The sequence below is a fragment of the Orycteropus afer genome, unplaced genomic scaffold (assembly GCF_000298275.1).
Source record: "Orycteropus afer afer isolate SDZICR_OR568_19922 unplaced genomic scaffold, OryAfe1.0 scaffold00255, whole genome shotgun sequence".
Taxonomy (NCBI): domain Eukaryota; kingdom Metazoa; phylum Chordata; class Mammalia; order Tubulidentata; family Orycteropodidae; genus Orycteropus; species Orycteropus afer.
Window position 1 is genome coordinate 2,647,463 of NW_006921842.1, and position 20,312 is coordinate 2,667,774.

The following is a 20,312-nucleotide window of genomic DNA, read 5'->3' on the forward strand; positions in this document are numbered from 1 at the left end:
ATGAGTACAATCAAGTGCTCGGGAATTCCCATTCTTCTCAATGTTATCCATAATTTGTCATGATCCACACAATCAAATGCCTTTGCCTAGTCAATAAAACACAAGTAAACATCTTTCTGGTATTCCCTCCAGAGAGGGACTGGGTCTCCGGGAGCAAGGTAAGCACGGGCGTAGCACAGAGTAGCAGGCCAGAAGAGCAGGAGATAGGGGTAAAACCCAGGAAGGCAAAGAGAAAAGCAATCAGCCAAAGGGATTAGGTGAGGAGGGGAAACTCAGGCCCGCCAGAGTAGCAGGCCGGAAGAGCAGGAGAAAGGGGATTAAAAGACAGGAAGCCAGACAGAGGAACAGTCAGCCACAGGGACCCAGGTGGGGGGGATACGAGAGGTCTCCAACAGCAGGACAAACTTGTCTGTCGGTTTGTCCTACTGTGGTGACATGTAGATTGAGAGATAGGTCAAGGAAAACACTGAGAAAATTAAGGAAAACAAAGACAACACCCTAGAACAACTTCTCAAAGACAATACAAGAATAAAATGACAAAATAAATTATGTAACTGATATGAAATCTACAGATAGAAATCCAGAAAATTAATACTAAATTTTCAGAAATAGATAACACATTGAAAGGGCAAAGGACAAGAATCTTATCAATGGAAGACAAAATTAGTGGGACTGAAAACAAATACCTCAATGCATCTTTGGAAAGGGATCAATCAGAAAGAAGACCAAAACAAAATGAAGAAAGCCTACGATTCATGTAGGATACCATCAAAAGGAATAACCTATGTGTAATCGGATTTCCAGAACAGGAAGAGACAAATAAAATCACAGAGAAAATTGTTAAAGATTTGTTGGAAGAGAATTTCCCTGATATGATGAAAGACAAGAATATATCCATTTAAGAAGTCCAATGATGATTGGATCCCCCAAACATGATAGATCCCCCAAAAAAATCACCAAGACATATCATAATCAAACTCACCAAAACCAAAGTCAAAGAGAGAATCCTGAAAGCAACATGGGAAAAACAAAAAGTTACCTACAAAGGACAACCAATAGGACTAAGCTCTGATTTCTCAGCAGAAATCATGTGGGCGAGAAGGTAATGGGATAGTACACATAAAACCTTGAAAAAGAAAAATTTCCAACCAAGTATTATATACCCAGAAAAATTGTCCCACTAATTCAATGGTGAAATTAGGACATTTCCAAATAAGTAGAAATTAAGAGAATTTTTTAAAGCCAGACCAACTTACAAGCAATGTTAAAGGGAGTCCTTTGGACTGAGAACCAACAGCAGCAAACAACAACTGACCATTAACACATATGATGACATAACCCAGAAACCAACCCAGTTATGGAAGCATCCCAAGGAAAATAAGCTTACAAGATTGTAAACAGGGAACCAGAGACATCAATTGGGAAATGAGGACAACTACAAAAACAAAAAGAGGGAAAAAATAGTGTAGTTACAGAACTTCTAAATGGTGAAGAAGTTAAGAGAATTTCAAGATAGAATGGACTGTTCTAAACTCAAGGAGAAAATTATAAATCCCAGGGTAACCTCAAAGGAAATGATAAACTTTTGCCTAGTAAATTTTAAAATATTGAAATTCTGCAAAGCATCTTCTCAGATCATAATGCTATAAAATTAGAGATCAACAATAGCAAGATCAATGGAAAAAAAAGCAAACACATGGAAACTGAATAACACCCTCCTTAAAAATGACTGGGTAATAGAAGAATTTTTAAAAAAATGAACTTAAAAAATTCCTTGAATCAAACAAGAATGAAAAAACAACATACCAAAATCTTTGGGACACAGCAAAAGCAGTGATCAGAGGCCAATTTACAGCAATAAATGCACACATCAAAAAAGAAGAAAAAGCCAAAATCAACACTCTAAATGAACATCAGCATGAATTAGAAAAAGAGGATTAAAAAAAAAAAAAAGCCTACAGTCACCAGAAGACAAGAAATAATAAAGATTCGAGCACAAATAAATGAAACAGAAAATAGAAAGGCAGCAGAAAAAATCAACAGGACAAGAAGTTGGTTTTTTGAAAAGATTAAATAAAATTGACAAACCACTGGAAAATTTAACAAAGGAAAAGAGGGAGAGAATACAAATAACACAAATAAGAAATGAATTGGGTGACATCACAACAGAACCATCTAAAATAAAAAGGTTAATGTCAGGATACTATGAAGAACTATACTCCAAAAAATTTGAAAATCTAGAAGAAATGGACAGATTTCTAGAAGCATACCACTTCCCTAAACTAACACAGACTGAGAGAAAAATTTGAACAGATCCATAACAAAAGAAGAAATTGAGCAGGTCATTAAAAATATTACCAAAGGAAAGGAAAAAAAAAAAAAAAAAAATCCTGGCCCAAATGGTTTCACTGGAGAATTCTACCAAACATTCAGAGAACTCACACCAATCCTACTCAGACTATTCTAGAACACAGAAAAGGATGGAATCCTCCCTAATTCATTTTAAGAAGCAAGCATAACCTTGATACCAAAACCAGGCAAAGACATCACTAAAAAGGAAAACTACAGACCAATATCCCTCATAAATATAGATGCAAAAATCTTCAACAAAATCCTAGCCAATAGACTCCAACAACATGTCCAAAAATAATACATTATGACTAAGTGGAATTCATATCAAGTATGCAAGTGTGGTTCAACATTAGAAAAACAATCAACATCATCCACCACATAAATAAAACAAAGGAAAAGAACCACATAATCATATCAACAGATTCAGAAAAGGCATTTGATAAAATCCAATGCCCATTCCTGATAAAAACTCTCAGTAAAATAGGAATAGAAGGGACATTCCTCAACATAATAAATGGCATACATACAAAACCAACAGCCAACATTATTCTCAAGGGAGAGAGACTGAAACCATTCCCTTCTGCACAGGAATGAGACAAAGATGCCCTCTATCACCACTTTTATTCAACATTGTACTGAAAGTCCCAGCCAGGGCAAGAAGGCTAAAAAGGGGAATCAAAGGCATCCAGATTGGTAAGGAAGAAGTCAAACTACCCCTATTTGCTGATAATATGATCTTATACCTAGTAAACCTAAGAGACTTAGTAAAATATCTACTGAATCTAACTGAGAGATTTAGCATAGTAGCAGGATACAAGATCAATATACAGAAGTCCATTGAATTCTTCTACACCAGCAAAGAGATTGTTGAAAAGGAAATCAATACCATTTACAATAGCTACCAAGAAAAAATTAAATACTTGGAATAAATCTTACCAAGGATACAAAAGACCTGTACAAAGAAAACTACTACTTCAAGTACAAGTACCAAACACTACTTCAAGAAATGTGGATAGGAAGATTGAACATTATGAAAATGTCAATACTACCCAAAGCAATCTATACATTCAATGGAATCCCAATCCAGATCTCATCAACATTCTTTAAGGATATGGAAAAAAAACAATCACTAATTCTATACAGAAAGGAAAGAGACCTCAGATAAGTAAAACACTATTTAAGAAAAGGAACAAAGTAGAAAAGTCTCACACTCCAGGATCTCAAAAGCCACTGTAGTCAAAACTGCCTGGTATTGGTACAACAACAGACACATAGACCAGAGGAATGGAATTGAGAACCCAGAAATTGATCCATTGACCTATGGTCAGCTGATCTTTGACAAAAGGCTGAAATCCATTAAATGGGAAAGAGATTGTTGGTATAACAAATAGTGCTGGCAAAACTGGATATCTATTAGCATAAAAATGAAACAAGATGTGTATCTCATACCATACACAAAAACTAACTCCAGATGGATCAAAGTTAAATGTGAAACATAAAACTATAAATTTCCTCAATGGGGCAAATTTAGGGGCTCTTAAACATGGCCCATATATATATATATGATATGGTCTGGGAGCTCTAGTAGCATAGTGGCTGAGGCACTTGACTGCTAACCAGAAGGCTGGCGGTTCAAACCCACCAGCCACTCTCTGGAAGGAAGATGGGGCAATCTACTTCCGTAGTGATACTCCCTCAGAAGACCAAGGAGGGGTCGCTATGGGTCGGGTCTGACTCAACGGCACACAACAACAACAACAACAACAATATATGGCCTAGGTGCCCATCAACAGAAAAATGGATAAAAAAACTATGGTATATACTCTAGTGGCGCAGTACCTAAGGCACTTGACTGCTACCCAGAAGTTTGGTGGTTCAACCCCACCAGGCACTCCGGGAAGGAAGTCTGGACAATCAACTCCCATAAAGATTTACCACTTTGGGAACCCAATGGGGGTCACTGTGAGTCACAATCGACTCAATGGCAGTGAATTTGGTTTGTTTTTTGGTTGTACATGGAATAAATAGACTATCAAGCATAACCCAAAATGCACAAACAGCAGAAGATAAAATAGATGAATGGGACCTTCTAAAGATTAAATTTTTATGTGCTTCCAAAGACTTCTCCAAGAGTCAAAAGAAAACTTACAGATTGAGAAAAATTATTCGACAATGACATATCTGACAAGAGACTTATCTCTAAACTTTATAGAAAACTTCAACACCTCACCACCAAAAAGACAAACAATCCAATTAAAAAATGGGCAGAAGACATGAATAGACACTTCACCCAAAAGGATAGTCAGGCAGCCAGCAAACATATGAAGAAATGTTCACAATCATTAGCCATCAGAAAGATGCAAATCAAAACAACAATGAGATGCCATCTTGCCCCAGGACTAATAGCAAAGTTTAACAAGACAGAAAATAACAAATGCTGGCAAGGATGTAGAGAGATTGGGACTCTCATACTGCTGGTGGGACTGTCAAATGATACAACCACTGCAGAAAGCAGTATGGTGATTCCTTAAATAGTTGGAATTAGAAATATCATTTGACCCAGCAATCCCATTACTAGGTATATATCCTAAAGAAGTAAGAGCCAGGACAAGAACAGATATATGCACACCCATGTTCATTGCAGCACTATTTACAATAGCAAAAAGATGGAAACAACCTAGGTGCCCATCAACAGAAAAATAGATAACCAAACTATGGTATATATACACAATTGAATACTATGCAACCCTAAAGAATAACATAGAATCCGCAAAACATTGCATAATGTGGATGAACTTGGAGGACATTATGCTGAGTGAAATAAGTCAATCACAGAAGGACAGATATTCTATTAGTCTGCTATTATGCAAAATCAAGGGAAAGTTATACATGGAAGGAAACTTTTTTGTTGGTTACCAGGGGTGAGAGGGGAGGGAAGGGAACACTGCTAGATAGGTAGAGACAAGTATTGATCTGGGTGAAGGGAAGGGCAATGCCCCAAATGTGAGTGATCGACACAGTGGCACTGAGGAAGAGGAAGACATAGAGAGGTACATGGGAGATACAGATAACAAAGATGAACCATTTTGCACATATGGTACGGCATTCACAGTGATAGCAAACATTGATATACGGGTGGATAAATGTGTGGACAGGCTGAATGATCAGGTATGTCTAGGCAGGGGGGGAGTGTGCCCATGGCCATGTATAGGGTTAGCAGATGATGTTTCTACAAGTGTATTTGTATGTTCTGTAAGAATATCCAGGTATATATCAGAGCTGACAAGGGACAAGGTTGTAGTGACTTCTCAGTCACAGCCAGCTACCAGGAGGGAGCAAGTAGTGGGACCTGTTGGCACAGGACCATGATCACAGGGGGACATCAAGCTCAATTGGCATAACATACTACATGAAAATAATGTTCCACATCCTGCTTTGGTGAGTAACGGCTGGGATCTTAAAAACATGAAAGAGGTCATCTAGATGCAATGATGGGTCTTTCCTCATCCAGAGCAAAGAAGAATGAAGAAAACCAAAGACACATGGAAACAATTAGTCCAAGGGACTATTAGACCATGAGATCCTCAGCTTATGTGACCACAAGACCAGAACTAGATGGTGCCCAGCTACCACTGTCAACCACTCAGAGGGGAATATGTGAATAAGATCCTGGATAGAGTAGGAAAACAATGTAGAACAAAACTCAATATTTAAAAAGAAAAGACCAGGCTTTCTGATCTGATAGAGCCTTGTGAACCCTCTGAGACTGTGGTCCCTAGCTGCCCTTCAGGTCTGGAATTGAACTCACTCCTGTGGCTTCCAGCCAAACAAAAGACCAGCCTATGGGCTGTGTCATTTACATCAGGTGGATATACTCCTTGGAGAGATCAATCATGGGAGAAGAGAAGAGCAGTGTATGCACAGGGAGACCATTTGGGGGCCAGGAGTGCATGAAAGGGAAGGACACAGGGAAGAGGTAACTATGGGGAGAAAGTGGGAAAAGAGCTGTTACATTGTGGGAGATTGGAGTCAATGTCATGAGACAAAATGTGTATGAACTGCTCTACAGAAAATGAATTTGCTCTGCAAACTTTCACCCAAATCTTAATAAAATTTAAATAAATAAATAAAATAAAAAGAAGAGAAATCTTGAATCAAAAATCTAAATTTTCACCTTAAAAAAACAACTAGAAAAAGATGAGCAAACTAAATTCAAAGCAAGCAGAAAGATGTAACTAATAAAGAATAAAGCAGAAATATTTGAAGTAGAGAACAGAAAAACAAGAGAGAGAAATTAATGAAATCAAAAGTTGGTTCTTTGAAAATTTATTTTATTAAATTGGCAAACTTTTAACTAGACTGACTGTATAAAAAGAGAGAAGACTCAAAATAATAAAATCAGAAATGAAAGAGGAAATACTATTAATGATCTTTCAGAAATAAAAGTCTATAGAGGAATACTTCAAATAATTGTATGCCAAGAATTAGATAACCTGGATCAAATGGACAAATTGCTAGAAAGAACAATTGAACAAAACTGACTCAAGCAGACATAGAAAACCTAAATAGACCTAAAACAAGTAAAGAAATTAAATTGTAATTTAAATAATAAACTTCCCCAAAAGAAAAGTACAGGCCCAGATGGCATCACCAGTGAATTTACCCACTCATTTAGAAAACAATCAACACCAATCCTTCACAAACTCTCCCAAAAGAAGTAATAGCACTTCTCAACTCACTTTCTGAACTCAGTATTATCACAATGCCAAAACCAGACAAAAACATTACAAAAAAACTACAGATCAGTACTTGTTATGAAATAGATGTAAAAAATCTTAATGAAATATTAGCAAATAGAATTCATCAATGTATAAAAACAATTATACAGCATGACCAAGTGGGATTTATTCCAGAGATGCAAGGCTGTTTCAATGTTCAAAAGTCAATCAACATAATATACCATATTAGTAGAATAAGGGACAAAAACCACATAATCATCTCAATAGACGCAAAAAAAGCATTTGACAAATACAACAATATTTTAAGATAAAATCACTCAGCAAACTAGGAATAGAAGGAATTTTCCTCAACCTGATAAATGGCACCTGAGAAAATTCCACAGCTAACATTATAGTTAATAATGAAACACTAAAAGCTTTTTATCTAAGAGCAGGAAAAAGATAGGGCAATTGGGCAAGAAAATGAAATGAAAAGCATCCTCATTGGTGGAAAGGAAGAAGTAAAATTATTTCTACTCACAGATAACATGATCTTGAATATAGGAAATCCTAAGGAATCCATTAAAAAACTACTAGAACAAATACTGGTAGCATAGTGCCTAAGGCACTTGACTGCTAACCAGAAGGCTGGTGGTTCAAACCCACCAGCCACTCCTCGGAAGGAAGGTTGGGCATTCCTACTTCCGTAGTGATACTGCCTCGGAAACTCAAGGAGGGGTCGCTATGAGTCGGGGCCGACTCGATGGCAAATAACAACAACAACAACAAGAACAAATAAAGTTCAAAAAGTTGCAGGATTCAAGGTTGATATAAAAATCAATTTCTATTCACAAGCAATGAAAAATAAGAAAATGAAGTTAAGAAAATAATTCCATCACAATAGTACCAAAAAGAATAAAATACTTAGAAATAAATTTAACAAAAGAAGAGCAAGATTTATACTCTGAAAACTACAAAACACTTTTAGTGAAATTAAAGAAGGTCTAAACACATGGAAAGGCATCCCATGATTGAAAGACATTATTGTTAAGGTGGCAACATTCCCAAAATTGATCTGCAGATTCAATGCAGTCTCCTTCAAACTTCTAGCTACTTTATCTCCCCACATATTTACAAGCAGATCCTAAAATTTAAATGGAAATTCTAGAGGCCCAGAATCATCAAAACAATCTTGAAAAATAAAGCAAAGTTGGAAGACTCAAAATTCCTGATCTGAAAACTTGCTGCAGAGCTACAGTAGTTAACACAGTGTAGAACTGGCATGAGATAGATGAAGGAATGAAATTAAAAGTCCAGAAATAAATCCTTACATTTAGAGTTAATTGATGGTTAATAAGGGTGCCAAAACAATTCAATTGGGAAAGAATATTCTCTTCAGCAAACGGTGCTGGGATAACTGAATATTCCTATGGAAAGAATGAAAATGGACCCCGCTTCACACCATGTACAAAAATTAACTCAATCTAGATCAAAAACATAAAAGAGCTAAAACTATAAAACTCTTAAAGGAAAATATAGGAGTAAATCTTAATCACCTTAGACTGCACAATCGTTTCTCAGATAAGATACCAAAGTCATAGTGATGAAAGAAAGAAAAAAAAAGGATGAGTTCAATGTCATCAAAATAAAAAACTTTTGTGTTTCAAAGGACACTATCAAAATAGTGAAGAGATAAGTGTTAGTGTGTGCGTGCAGAGAAACTGGAATCTCATACATTGCTAATAGGAATATAAAATGGAGTATTGCTTTGGAAAACAGTTTGATATTTCTCAAAAAGTTAAACATAATTGACGATATGACCCAGCAATTCCACCCCTAGGTATGTAAGTAACAGAACTAATGATTTGCGTGGCATGGCAAATTCAAGATTTACTTTTTGGAACTTCATGATTTTTTTTTTTTTTTTTAATATTTTCAATCCACAGTTGGTTGAATCCTCAGATGTGAAACCTGTGAATGTGGAGGGCTAACTGTACTTGGGCCAACTAAACTACACATTGATTCCCAAACATGCCAATATTACCAAGTTGTTCCCTTTATCAGGAATGCCTTTCTTTCTGTTGACTTCCCTTCTGCCTTTGAAATTCTGCTTAGCTCTCAAGACCCACACAAAGCCGTCTCTGACACAAAGCTTTCTGTGATTCCTCCAACCAGATCAAATCTATTTTGTTGGCTTGTTTCCTATAGCTGTCATCTGAAGTATAATGTGTCTAGCACACTTGTGACAATTAGTTTTAATGATATTTACAAGTAATACTTTCTGCTGATAAAATATTATTTTAATAAATTGAAACAGAGCCAATTTATCCATATGATCAAGTTCTTCTTACATATATTTCTATACATTTTCTGCAGGAGGAAGCAAAGAGTAGAAATGGAGCAACCGACTAAGAACTCTATTCTTTTATTTATGCCAGAAAGAGCTATAATTTGAGTACTTCATTTCACAACCAAAATTATATAAAGTTTCATCATAATGTTTAAGAGGGTAATCCACATGAACAGCATTTTTCCTGTGTATTTTATTTACAGATAAAATATTCAGACCTGTAATTCTATGGCACACTGTATCTCTCTATCTCTCCTAAGAAACCTATCACAGCATTTCTGACTTAGTGATCTTGTTTTATCCATCAATTTATGTAAATGTAATCTCATTTACACTATAAAGACTACCTTATCCATCTTTATATCTCTTAATAACCAGTACTATGTTATAGTGCCTAAGGCACTTGACTGCTAACCAGAAGGCTGGCGGTTCAAACCCACCAGCCACTCCTCGGAAGGAAGATGGGGCAATCTACTTCCGTAGTGATACTGCCTCAGAAACCCAAGGAGAGGTCGCTATGAGTCGGATCCGACTTGACGGCACATAACAACAACAACAACAATATGTATACATATGGTAAGGTCTCAACAAATAATTGCTGAACAAATGAATGAATGAAGGGACTTTCGGAAAAATCCTCTGTTCAAATTTTTAATTATTAAAAAAGAATAAATAAACCTTATGCCCACATTTAAAATCAGAATGTACCCAAAGCTTCAAGTGAGACTGGAAACAAGTTGATAAGAAGGACCCCCAATGACAACAACAAAGAAGGTACTTATCAATATTAATGATATTTACCCAGTTCATCTTGGCAGAAGCTTCCTGGAGGATTGATATATTTCATGGTGCTCACATCTAATTTCCAGTTGTGTTTTGTGCATCTAACAGACCTGGATGAAAAATCGTACTTGAGTTTATTAAATGGTGAAAATAAAAATTAATCTTGATTGGGCTTATATATATTAGTTTTGTGCTGAAGTTAAATTAATTAAATGAATTTAAAAATGCATGAAAAGAAAACTTTCATTAGCTAATACCCAAACATCCAAGAAAATATGATCATCAATAGAAGGTGATTTTAAAAATGAAAATGAACTCCATGTCACAAAATGACATTTTGGAGATCAATAAGATAAAGTAGTCTTTAAGAATGGCTCTCTTAAAAAGCTAAGCTAGCTGAAATCCAATTGGGGCGAATACAAGTAAAGAATGTTATAGAGAATGTAAACTTGTCTCTGATTAACAATCACTCTGTAACCATTGGCCACTTACAGTTTTAGACTGAAGTTATCATTTTTCAAAGAGAAAAGATCCTCTTATAGTTTTAGATTTCAGAGCAGGGTTACCAGATAAAATAAGATGCCCAGTTAAATATGAATTTCAGATAAACAACCAATAATTTTCAATATGTGTTACCTATACAATATTGTGGCATACTTAAAATGAAAACATATTGTTATTTATCTACAATTCAAAGTTAACCAAGTGCCCTGTATTTTATATGCTAAATCTGTCAACCCTATTTTAGAATAAGAATCAGATTTTAACGAAACAGAGTGCTTAGTATTTTTTCTATTTCTTACCAGGACTTTGAGAGGAGTGGAGTATGTGACAGTGAGGGGGGTAGTGTTTCCAGTGACTTTTTTTAAGAGTTAAAAACAAGTTTTTGAGAAGTTTGGTTTTGATAGAGTTTCCGGTGAACTTTTTTAAGAGTTAAAAACAGGTTTTTGAAAAGTTTGGTTTTAGTAGAGTTTCCAGTGAATTTTTTTATAAGAGTTAAAAACAAGTTTTTTTAAAAGTTATATGGAGAAATATGTCTCCAACCAGAACCAGCAGATTTTTCAAACTAAAACATCTGCTTTAACATAAAAGTGAATCATGGTAATTTTCCCAAGCTTCATTATACACAGAATTTTTTCAAAAGTTATTTTCTAGTTATAAGGCAAAATGCTCACCATATGACAGGCCTTGTATTAAGTGTTTTATGTGTTTGATACAATTTCATGCCCTCAGCAACCCTACTAAGTAGACAATATTATTATCCTCATTTTACAGAGAAGATTGGGACCCGGAAAGTTTAAGAAACTTGTCCAAGTTTTACTGAGTTGTTAAGTGGTAGAGCCGGGCTTCTATACCAGTCTAAGACAAGAGATCAAAGTTATATACCTCCCTTAAATGGCTGGCTGGGTGGGCACTGTGTATAACAATGTATGAAAGAGAATCAGACTGGAGAGCAAAGAAGGAAAAAAAAAAACCCAGAGTTCAAATGGCAATACTTAGAAGAAAAAAACCTCAATGTCCTTGTGTGGTGACAGAAGTTCCCTAGTAACGGTACTGTCTGAAGCTTCCCTGATATGACTCCACTGAGAAGATGAAAGGACATCAAAACAGAGCTGTCAGCAAATTACCTAGCTAAAGTATATCCCATTTGAGACATATTTATAACACACACACACACACACACACGCATTGTTGTTATTTGCCCTCGAGTCAGACCCGACTCATAGCGACCTCTCCTTGAGTTTCCAAGGCTGTATCACTACGGAAGTAAATTGCTCAACCTTCCTTCCAAGGAGTGGCTGGTGGGTTTGAACTGCCAGCCTTCTGGTTAGCAGTCAAGTGCCTTGGGCACTACGTTACCAGAGCTCTCTCTATCACACAACACACACACACACACACATACACATACATAAAATCTGAAATTCAATTTTACTGGGCACCCTGTTTTTTTGTTTGTTTGTTTTTTGCTAAATCTGACAGCCCTATTTTAGGAGCCAAGCAAGCTACAGGTGCAGTAATGGTCAACATTTAAAAATCTAATAATATGTAGGACTGGGCCCTGAAACTATGAATGAAGTGAAGCAAATCTGGGTGCAGGTGTGAGGACATTCTAGACTTGGGTGACTGACTTCTATACTATTATAGAAGGGAACTCTTTGACAACTACCCAGGAACTTCTGAGTATAGCAGCACTAAACCACCTGTAAGTGAACTGAGAAACAAAACTGACACCACAGTGGAAAAAAAAAACACAACACCCACATGACTAAAATTACATAGGTCTAGGTAGACTGAAGTCAGTTAGAATGATTCAACCTACTACTCAACGTGTTGCTGGTGTTGAGAATCAGACCCACCAACAAAGCATTCACTCAAGAATTCTCCCTGATTTGACAGGCAGTGCTGCTATCTCCTGGGCAGTCATTAAAAATAAAACAATGCAATCATGTTCCGGTATTTCTCCTTTACTTACCAGCACCAGTAGAGCTTATCTACATGCAAGTGTTATGTACTGACAAAGAGGGGGAGGGGGCATACAGTACTAGCTCTTCCAGAAAATGACAGGAAGAGTTACTCTTCAGGGCAGGGACAGTTAGGGCTCTGCCACTATTGTTTATTTTTTAAATTACAACTAGTATGTCAAAAAAATACTAAATGCTTCCTAGGAAGGTTTGGTAAAGTGCTCTCCCACCACCCCACTCCTATACACACACACACACACACACTTCTGGGTAAGAGGAAAAGGAAACCTAGGAGCCTTGAGTCTAAACACAAAACTAGGTAAATGCCTGCCCTCCCCATTCACTTGTGCATATATTATCTCACACATACCCTAGAAGCTTTACTATTTAGCAAGCTAAGAGTAAATTTTAAATAAGAATTCTTATAAGAGAGGAAAATTAAGTAAACATTAGAAAATTTTGAGATCACAGAGATGCCCTAAATGAGCAAGAGTAAAGTTATGAAATTCATTAGAAGAAGAATATTTATTGATCAGCTTAAATTTTCTAAATGAACACATTTCCCGCCAAGCCTAGTTGCAAAACATCACCAGTGAGAAAGCAAAGGACACTTGGTACCTTCCATCTAAGTCTTCAATGTCTTTTATGAACAGGCCTCCTTGATGTTTGCACAGATTCTTGCATGCCTTCAGGTGACCTTTAATCTTATATAAGATGTAACTTTTGCCAGCGGTCTTATTTTGCAAAAAATTGATTCCTTCCTTGAGATTGTCAACTTCAGCAGGTGACAGGCACAACAGGATCTCAGTTGTTTGTTCGATGCTACTGAAAGGCAAACATTTTGAGGGGAAACATGAGTAATACTAGGTTCACAAAATAATCATTTGCAACTGACAGTTCAAATACTTTTCGTTAAAGTGCTTCTTAAGTAGTGTCCCTCCAGTTATTAAGTGCCAAGACTGGAGCAAACAGTTTGTGCTCTACCGCTAACTTAAATGGGGGTGGTTTGAACCCACCCAGCCTAGCCATATGTATCCATAAAGATTACATCCAATAAAACCCAAATGAAACAGTTCTACTCTGCAACACATGGGATTGCCATGAGTCAAAAACAATTTGATGGAAACAGGAGTGCTTTTTTGCTTTTCTGGTTCCATCCCCCCTCCCCCAATTACCAGGCTTGGTGGCTACCTGATGGTACACTTTCCCACCCTCCTCATTTAAATTTGTGTCCTACTTATTGAATGTCCTTCTTCAATTTCTTTGAATATTACTGCCCTTCTTACTTGCCTGCCCATACTCTGCCAGCTCCTCTCCCTGTGGGCAATTCAAAAGAAGAGCAACTGCTTTTTGAGCTTCTTTTTCTCATGTCTGCTTTGCCTAGTAAGAGAGAATGTGCCCTAATTGACTCATTTCCGCTCACAATGCTTCCTCCCTCTACCACATCTTTTTTTTTTTTTAATTTTGTTCTGATATGGGTGAAAGTTTACAGAGCAAACTCATTTTCTATACACCAGTTCATACACAATTTGTCTCATGACGTTGACTACAATTCCCCACAAGTAATAGCTCTCTTCCCATTTCTTCTTTCCTGTGTCCTTCCCACCCATGCATTCCTGCCCTTCCCGAGCTATCTCCCTGTTCAAATACTGCCCTTCTGTTCTCAATTGATCACTCCAAGGAGTGTATCTCCCCAATGTAAATGGTCACCCTATATGTCTGTCTCTTGTTTGGTTGGAAGCCACAAGAGTAAGTTCAGCTCCAGACTTGAAGGGTGACTAGGAGCCATAGTCTCAGGGGTCTCACCAGGCTCTATCAGGCCAGCAAACCTAGTCTCTTTTTATTTTTTTATGATTTTGAGTTGTGTTCCACATTGTTCTCCCACTTTATCCAGGATCTGCTACACTGATCCCCCTGCGAGTGGTTGACAGTGGTAGCCGGGCACCATATACTTCTTCTAGTCTCATGATCATATACACTGAGAATAGTGTAATCTACCAGTTCCTTGGACTAATCATGTCCATGTGTCTTTGGTTTTCTTCACTCTTCTTTGCTCTGGACAAGTAGAGACCAATCGTTGCATCTGGATAGCCACTTACAAGCTTTTAAGACCCCAGCCACTACTCACCAAAGTAGGATGTAGAACAATGTTTTTGTGTAGTATGTTATACCATATGACAAGAACAGATAAGTGGGAGAGAGACCACAGGCAGGAAGCAGCAGCCAGGGCCAACGGCTAGAACAGATAAGAGGGAGAGCCCCCAGGCAGGAAGCTAAGGGAGAAGAACTTGTCTGTCATTTTGTCGTACTATGGTGGCCTGTTTGTTGCTGTAAAACTGGAGGCTGTGCCATCAGCATTTCAAATGCCAGCAGGGTTGCCCATGGTGGATGGGTTTCAACAGAACTTCAGACTGAGACAGACTCGGAAGGAAAGGGCCATCCGCTTCTCAAAGAATTGGCCAGTAAAAAACCTTGTGAATAGCAGTCAGAAACTGTTTGATATATTACTGGAGAACTTTATGAATGGCCTTGAAACATTGACACATTGCCAGAAGATGAGCCCCTCAGGTCGGAAGGCACTCAAGATATGACTGGGAAAGAGCTACCTTACCAGAGTAGAGTCGACCTTAATGATATGGAAAAAGTAGAGCTTTCAGGACCTCCAGCTGCTGATGTGGCATGACTCAAAATGAAAAGAAAGAATTGAAAACATCCATTAATAATCAGAACATGGAATGTACGAAGTATGAATCTAGGAAAATTGGAAGTTGTCAAAAATGAAACAGAATGCATAAAGATCCAATATCCTACGCATTAGTGAGCTGAAATGGATGGTTTTGGCCATTTTGAATCAGACAACCATATGATCTACAGCACTGGGAATGACAAATTGAAGAGGAATGGCATAGTATTCATGATCACAAAGAGTGTTTCAAGATCTGTCCTGAAGTACAATGCTGTCAGTGATAGGATAATATCCATATACCTACAAGGAAGGCTAGTTAACACTACTATCATTCAAATTTACACACCAATCACCAAAGCCAAAGATGATAAAATTGAAGATTTTACCAACTTCTGCAGTCTGAAATTGACTGAACATGCAATCAAGATGTGCTGATTATCACTGGTAATTAGAATGCAAAAGTTGGAAACAAAAAAGGATCACTGGTAGTTGGAAAATTTGGCCTTAGTGGTAGAAATGATGCTGGAGATTGCATGATAGAATTTTGCAAGACCAACAACTTATTCATTGCAAATACCTTTTTTTCAACAACACAAATGGTATCTACACACATGGACTTCTCCAGATGGAGTACACAGGAATCATATTGACTACATCTGTGGCAAGAGGTGATGGAGAAGCTCAATATATTCAGCCAAAACAAGGCCAGGAGCTGATTGTGGGACAAACCATCAACTGCTTATATGCAAGTTCAATCTGAAGTTGAAGACAATTAAAACAAGTCCATGAGAGCCAAAATATGACCTGGAATATATACTTCCCAAATTTAGAGACCATCTAGAGAATAGATTTGATGCATTGAACAACAGTGACTGAAAACCAGAAGAATTGTGGGATGACATCAAGAACATCATCCACGAAGAAAGCAAATGATCATTAAAAAGACAGGAAAGGAAGAAAAAACCAAAACAGATGTCAGAAAAGACTCTGAAATTTGCCATTGAATGAAGACTGGCTAAAGCAAATGGAAGAAATGACAAGATAAAAGAGCTGAACAGAAGATTTAAAACAGCAGCTAGAGAAGACAAAGTCAATTATTATAATGAAATGTGCAAAGGCTTGGAATTGGAAAGCCAAAAGAGAAGAATATGCTCAACATTTCTCAAGCTGAAAGAACTGAAAAAAAATTTAAGCCTCAAGTTGCAATATTGCAAGATTCTCTGGGCGATATATTGAATGATTCAGGAAACATCAAAAGAAGATGGAAAGAATACACAGAGTCACTGTACCAAAAAGAATAAGTCAATGCTTATCCATTTCAGGAAGTGGCATATGATCAAGAACCAATGGTGTTGAAGGAAGAAGTCCAAGCTGCACTGAAGGAAGTGCTGAAAAACAAGGCTCAAGGAATTGACAAAATACCCATTGAGAGGTTTCAACAAACAGATTCCATGCTGGAGGCACTCAATCATCTATGACAAGAGATTTGGAAAACAGCTACATGGCCAACTCACTGGAAGAGACTCAAATTTGTACCCATTCCAAAAAAGGTGATCCCACAAAATGTGGGAATTATTGAACAATATCATTAATATCGGACACAAGTAAACTCTACTGAAGATAATTCAAAACCAGTTGCAGCAGTATATTGACAAAGAACTTTCAGAGATTCAGAAGAGGATGTGGAATGAGGGATATCATTGCTGATGTCAGATGGATCTTGGCTTGAAGCAAAGAATACCAGAAAGATGTTTACTTGTGTTTTATTGACTATGCAAAAGCATTCAATTGTATGGATCATAGAAAATTATGGATAACATTGAGAAGAGTGGGAATTCCAGAACACTTAAGTGTACTCATGAGTAACCTGTACATAGACCAGGAGGCAGTTGTAAAAACAGAAAAAGGGGACACTGCATGGTTTAAAATCAAAAAGGAAGTGCATCATGGTTGGATCCATTCACCATAATTATTCAATCTGTATGTAGAGCAAATAATCCAAGAAGCTGGACTATATGAAGAAGAACGGGCATCAGGATTGGAAGAAGACTCATTAACAACCTGAGATGTGCTGACAACACAACTTAGCTTGCTGAAAGTGAGGATGACTTGAAGCACTTACTGATGAAGATTGAAGACTACAATCTGTAGTATGGATTACACCTCAATATAAAGAAAACAAAAATCCTCACAACTGGACCAATAACCAGCATCGCAATAAATGGAGAGAAGATTGAAGTTGTTTAAGACTTCATATTACTTGGTTCTACAATCAACACCAATGGAAGCAGCAGTCAACGTATTGCATTGGGCAAATCTGCTGCAAAACACCTCTTTCAGGTGCTGGAGAGCAAAGATATCTCCTTGAAGACTAAGGTGCACCTGACACAAGCCATGTATTTTCAATCGCCTCTTATGCATGTGAAAGCTGGACAATGAACAAGGAAGACCGAAGAAGAGTTGATCCTTTTGAGTTGTGGTGTTGGAGAAGAATGCTGAAAGTAGCATGGACAGCAAAAAGAACTAACAAATCTGTCCTGGAAGAAGTGCAGCCAGAATGCTCTTTGGAAGCGAGAATGGCCAGACTTCATCTCACCTACTTCAGTCATGTTGTAAGAAGGGACCATTCCCTGGAGAAGGATATCATGCTTGGCAAAGTGAAGCATCAACGAAAAAGGGGAAGGCCCTCAACAAGATGGATTGACACAGTGGCTGCAACAATGGGTTCAAGTATAACAAGGATTGTGGAGCTGGCACAGGACTGGGCAGTGTTTGGTTCTGCTGTATGTAGGGTCACTATGAGTCGGAGATGACTCAATGGCGCCTAACCTCATGTTATACGAATTGTGCTTGATGCCCCCTGTGACCATGATCCCAAGCCCACAGGTCCAACTACTTGCTCCATCTGGGTAGCTGGCTGTGGGTAAACAGCCACCACTACCTTGCCTCTTGTCAGCTCTACAACTGGATATTCTTACAGCACATACAAATATGCATGTACAAACATTGTCTGCTAACCCTGTACATGGTCATGGGCACAGTATCCCCTGTCTAGACATACTTGATTGTTCACCCTGTCCACCTATCTATCCATAGATCAATGCTTGTCATTACTGACAACAAAATACTGTACATTCAACATGGTTCATCTTTGTTGTCTGTACATGCCATATACCGCTCTGTTTTCCTCTTCCTCAATGCCACTGTGTTGGCCACTCACATTTGGTATATTGCCATTTCCTTCTTCCAAATCAATACTTGTCTCTACCTATCTAGCAGTGTTCCCTCCTCTTCCCTCCCAAACCTACATACAAAGAAAATTTCCTTCCATATATAAACCTTTCCTTGACTTTTTACAATAATGAATACAATATTTGTCCTTCTGTGACTGACTTATTTCACTAAGCATAATGTCCTCCAAGTTCACATTATACAGTATTTTTCAGATTCTATATTATTCTTTACTGTTGCATAGTACTCCATTGTGTGTATGTACCATAATTTGGTTATCCATTCTTCTGTTGATGGGCACTTACATTGTTTCCATCTTTTTGCTTTTGTAAATCGTGCTACAATGAACATAGGTGTGCATATATCTGTTCTTGTCCTGGCTCTCACTTCTTTAGGATATATATCTAGTAATGAGATTGCTGGAGCAAATTATATTTCTAAATGATTTCCACAGTTGTTGTTTATTGTTGTTGTTATGTGCCATCGAGTTATCTCTGACTCATAGCAACATCATGTGCAACAGAACAAAACACTATCCAGTCCTATGCCAGCCTCACAGTCCCTACTGAAGAGTACCATGGACTGCTAAAAGAACTAACAAATCTGTCCTGGAAGAAGTGCAACCAGAATTATCCTTGGAAGTGAGAATAGCCACTCTGTCTCACCTCCTTTGGTCATGTTGTCAGAAGGGACCATTCCCTGGAGTAGGATATCATGCTTGGTAAAGTGAAGGGTCAATGAAAAAGGGGAGGGCCCTCAACAAGATGGATTGACACAGTGGTTGCAACGATGGGCTCAGATATAGTACAGATCATGAAGTTGGCACAGAACTGTGCACTGTTTGGTTCTGTTGTACATAGGGTTGCTATGTGTCAGAGACAACTCGACAACACCTAACAACAACATTCAGTTCATCTAGTTTATCTCCTGTTGTTTGTGCATTTTGGGTTATGCTTGACAGTCTATTTATGCCATAAATTAGGGCCCCTAACTTTGCCCCTATATTTTTCCTTGAGGAACTTTATAGTTTTAGGTTTTACATTTAAGTATATGATCCATCTGGAGTTAGTTTTTGTGTATGGTGTGAGGTACAGATCTTGTTGTGTTTTTCTGCAAATGGATAACCAGTTTTGCCAGCACCAATAGTTAGAGAAATTTCATTCCCATTTAATGGATCCCAGCCCTTTGTCAAAAATCAGCTGACTATGAGTCAATGGATCCATTTCTGAGTTCTCAATTCTATTCCATTGGTCTATGTGAATGCCATTGTACCAATACCAAGCTGTTTTGACTTCTATGGCTGTATAATAGGTTTTGAGGTCTGGGAGTGTGAAACCTCCTAGTTTGTTCCTCAATACTGCTTTGCTTATCCGAGGTCTCTTTCCTTTCCATATAAAACGAGTGACTGGTTTTTTCCATATCCTTAAAGAATGTTGATAGGATCTGGATTGGGATTGCATTGAATGTTTTCACAATGTTCAATCTTCCTATCCATGAATATGGTTTGTTTTTCCATCCATGTAGATGTCTTATGGTTTCTTGAAGTAGTGTTTAGTAGTTTACTTTGCACAGGTTTTTTTTGTGTCCCTGGTAAGATTTATTCCCGAGTGTTTTATTTTTGGGGTAGCTATTGTAAATGGTATTGATTTCCTTAATTCCTTTTCAGCAATCTCTTTGCTAGTGTAAAGGAATCCAGCGGATTTTTCTACGTTCATCTTGTATCCTGCCAC

At 37.6% G+C, this 20,312-nt stretch overlaps 1 protein-coding gene across 1 annotated transcript in view; it reads right to left on the reverse strand.

The window, feature by feature from the left end:
• LOC103204667 (cytidine monophosphate-N-acetylneuraminic acid hydroxylase-like) overlaps positions 1–20,312 on the reverse strand; it is a 184,675-nt gene that overhangs the window by 79,822 nt on the left and 84,541 nt on the right. Inside the window, 2 exon segments of the mRNA XM_007949874.2 lie at positions 10,222–10,313; positions 13,284–13,490. Coding sequence (XP_007948065.2) covers positions 10,222–10,313; positions 13,284–13,490 — 299 coding nt within the window.